This window comes from Aptenodytes forsteri, unplaced genomic scaffold, assembly GCF_000699145.1.
Source record: "Aptenodytes forsteri isolate BGI_AS27 unplaced genomic scaffold, ASM69914v1 Scaffold428, whole genome shotgun sequence".
Classification (NCBI taxonomy): Eukaryota; Metazoa; Chordata; class Aves; order Sphenisciformes; family Spheniscidae; genus Aptenodytes; species Aptenodytes forsteri.
Genome location: NW_008794177.1, coordinates 267799 through 271242, shown reverse-complemented (window position 1 = coordinate 271242; position 3444 = coordinate 267799). Strand labels below are relative to the sequence as shown.

Here is a 3444-nt window from a genome sequence, read left to right as displayed (position 1 = left end):
CCAGTACCCCCAAGTCCTTCTCGGCAGGGCTGCTCTCAACCCCTTCACCCCCAGCCTGTAGTGATAGCGGGGGTTGCCCCGACCTGGGTGCAGGACCTTGCACTTGGCCGTGTTAAACCTCATGAGGTTCACACGGGCCCACCTCTCCAGCCTGTCAAGCTCCCTCTGGATGGCGTCCCGTCCCTCTAGAGTATCTTACGCTCTCCTTTGAGGAGCTGGTGGTTGTGCTCACAGCCCGAGGCGATGGCAGCACCCCGTACCACTGTTTGAGCACCACTGACGCTGTGCAGGGTCTGGGACACCCTCCCCGAGCTCCCGATCCCACGCGTCGCTCCGCGGTGCTGGGAACAGCAAGCGCTGAGGCAGAAGCGGCCAGAGTTCAGCACAGCAGAGACTGCCCAGGAGCTCACCTGGGCGCTGATCCGGGCCACGAGGAAACTCTTCCTGTTGTCCAGCATGGACTTCTCCAGGAGACACTCCTGCGCCTGGCCCTGCCGAAGACAAGAGGGGAACACTCGGTTTCTCCTACACCTTGGGACACCCCCCTGCACCCAAGCCAGCGCCAGGCCCCGACCCCTGGCAGAACCCACCAGCTACAGCCCCTTTCTTGAGGGGTCAGTGGAGCACAGTAAACACCAGCCCCAAGGGATGCCCCAAGAGCCGGCTCCAAGCGCTTGGACTCAGCGAGGAGCACCCAACCCTACGAACACCCCTCTCCCGGTCGAGCGGCAGCTGCCCTCGAGGTGTGCGAGGAGCCATCCCAGTGTGACCAGTGCCCCAGCGGAGGCAGAACCCAGCTCCTACCAGCATGAGGTTGATGTTGAGGTTGAGGATCTGGTGGCTCATGTCTACACTGTAGGAGTGGGGGAAGTGATCCCGCAGGTACGTAAACGCCCCGGCGGCGCACTGGAAATGGGTGCAGGAAACCTTCATGCCCTGAGAGGACGGGAGAACGCGTGTCAGGCGTGCGCAGCCCTCTTGCACGCATGCCAAGCCAGCCAATGTCCGTAGGCACGTGCTGCCGGACGCGAGGCATTTGTGGAGACTCGGCAAGACTGGAAAAGCAGTGACCTCCCTTCACACGGGGCGTTAGGGTGGTAAACCCCAGCTCAGCAGGGGTTAGGTGTTCCCTGCCTCCTCCGAGACCCCAAAAAGCAGCCGCCACAAGCCTGGGGCGAGTTCCTGGGGCTCAGAGGGCTCTAAACAGCTCGGTGCTTTCCCCTGGCCGTGCACGCCCCAAGCTGCGTCAGATCTCTCCCCTCCTGGCCCTACGTGCTGAGGGTGGGAGGAAGGTCAGCCCGGCCAGCAAGCAGGCAGAGCCTCGCTGGAGCAGGGACGGCACCGATGGGGCAGGGAGGGACACAATCACAAGGAGGTGGCTCCTCGTAACACTTTACAGCGATACTAGGTCACAGCAGACATCTAGAGCTGGTGGCTGACGTAGAGACGCTTGTAACCACCCAGGTTACAGAGGAGAAGTCCTCAACGCTACCGGTTCGTGGCTGTTAACCACACGGGAGAGAAAAGTCATTGAGGGAGGAGCCACGGGGATCGTTACCTCCTCGGACACTCTCTTGTCCATGGCGCCCAGCATGGAGTGCAGCGCACCTGCGGAAAGAGGAGGGTGGCTCAGCAGGACGAGCACGCCCTGCCAGCCCCACTCACCGCTCCCGGAGACTGGGGGTCTTGTACCAGGGAAGCCTAAATCTGCGGCAAGTCAGACACAGACACCCAGCAGCACCCAGCTGGCTCTCTGTGCCAGCAGAGAACCGTGGCACTCAGGGCACCCGTACCAGGGAAGCCTAAATCTGCGGCAAGTCGGCCACAGACACCCAGCTGGCTCTCTGTGCCAGCAGGGAACCGTGGCACTCGGGGCACCCATCTCGGAGGGCACCCACACGCTGCAGTGCCCTGCGAAAAGACTGCGCACGCAAGTCATTCAGCACAGGAAAGTCCCAGGCTGGAAACAAACCCTAAATACTAAAAAGTGAGTATCTAACGCCCTCCTGGTTTAACAGACACGTTTCTACCGACTTCAGGGAGCAGCCGCCTCTCGAAAGGGGCCTGGGCACCACATCAGCTCCTGCTGTGCAGCGTGTGGCCCTGCAGTGCGTGGGGTTTAAGCTACACCTGCGCAGGGTCGGCTGGGAGAGCGCAGTCAGCTCCCGAGCTGCAGGGAAAGGGGCAGCCGCGATGCCAGGGATGGGAGTGTTTTCAGCTGCATTAAGTGTCCAGGGGCTGAGCGTCACCTGCCCTTTGGGGCTGCCAAGAAAAGCCCCACTCTGAGCTGTGATTGACCATGGCTGGAGAGCAAGGGTCGGGGAACAAGTGTTAGATTGGATGTTTTTACGCCCATTTGCTGCTTTTGAGGAGATGGGATGCTGGATGAGCTGGACAAAGCCCGACTGCGGCTGTCACCGTGCCAGAAAGGGCATCTGTAACGCCGCAACCTGATGTTGTCAGCCTCCTCGGTGCAACCTCTGGCCAAGACGCAGGGCAGCGCACGACCAGGATGCGCTCAGACCAGGAGGAAAAGAGACGAGGCTTCCGACAAAAGCCAAAGTCAACCTCTTGTGCAACTCCGACGCTGAGCACCCAGCCCCGCAGGCAGCACAGAGGAGGGGAAGACGCACAACCAGGCTGAGCCACGGCTGCTGGTGGGACCAGGTGGGCCGTGCTGCTGCCTGGCTGCTCCGAGGAAGGCTGACACGGAGCTCAGAGCAAAGGCTGGGCAGAGAGGGGGGGACATCCCTCGCGCCCAGGGCAGACCAAGGGGGCAGCCGGTCTCCCAGGCCCTTACCCAGGTTGTAGAGGATGCATGCCTGCTCATACTTGATGTCCTCATGAGTCACCGTCTTGCCTGAGAAGATCTCGGTCCTGCGAGTAGAGAAGCGTGGTCACCAGATGTAGATGGAGGTACCGGTGTTCCTGGGCACGGGCCACGTGCCAGGAAAAGGATTTGTCAGGAGACGCACTCCCTCAGAGGTTCGGAGAAGGGGCCCTCCTGCCTGGTGTCACCCTGTGCATCGAATCAAGGTGCCAGAGGCGCTGGGAGCTGGTGGGATGACGCGTCTCCACACAGCGGGCTTATTTTGGCTTTGTAAGCCCACGGACACCCCGTTTACACACAGCCAAGCAACTCTGCCACCCCAGGGGATCTCAGCACCGTCACCTTGCATGGTGACACTGTCCTGCCTCTGCCTTGCGTCTCCTCAGAGCCAACTACCGCCTCACATTGACTGATGGCTCAGCTTAGACGTCCTGCCAGATCCTCTGCTCTGCAGAGGGACCTGGACAGGCTGGATCGATGGGCCCAGGCCAACTGTATAGGTTCAACAAAGGCCAAGTGCCGGGTCCTGCACTTCGGCCACAACAACCCCATGCAGCGCTACAGGCTTGGGGAAGAGTGGCTGGAAAGCTGCCTGGTGGAAAAGGACCTGGGGG

At 61.3% G+C, this 3444-nt stretch overlaps 1 protein-coding gene across 1 annotated transcript in view; it reads right to left on the bottom strand.

The window, feature by feature from the left end:
* The window catches only part of PTPN23 (protein tyrosine phosphatase, non-receptor type 23), a 16939-nt gene that overhangs the window by 11262 nt on the left and 2233 nt on the right, over nucleotides 1-3444 (bottom strand). Inside the window, exons 3-6 of the mRNA XM_019473398.1 lie at nucleotides 2801-2877; nucleotides 1559-1608; nucleotides 805-936; nucleotides 411-491 (exon numbers count right to left, since the gene is read on the bottom strand). Of these exons, the coding sequence (XP_019328943.1) occupies nucleotides 411-491; nucleotides 805-936; nucleotides 1559-1608; nucleotides 2801-2877 (340 nt within the window). The remainder of the gene's footprint in view (nucleotides 1-410; nucleotides 492-804; nucleotides 937-1558; nucleotides 1609-2800; nucleotides 2878-3444) is intronic.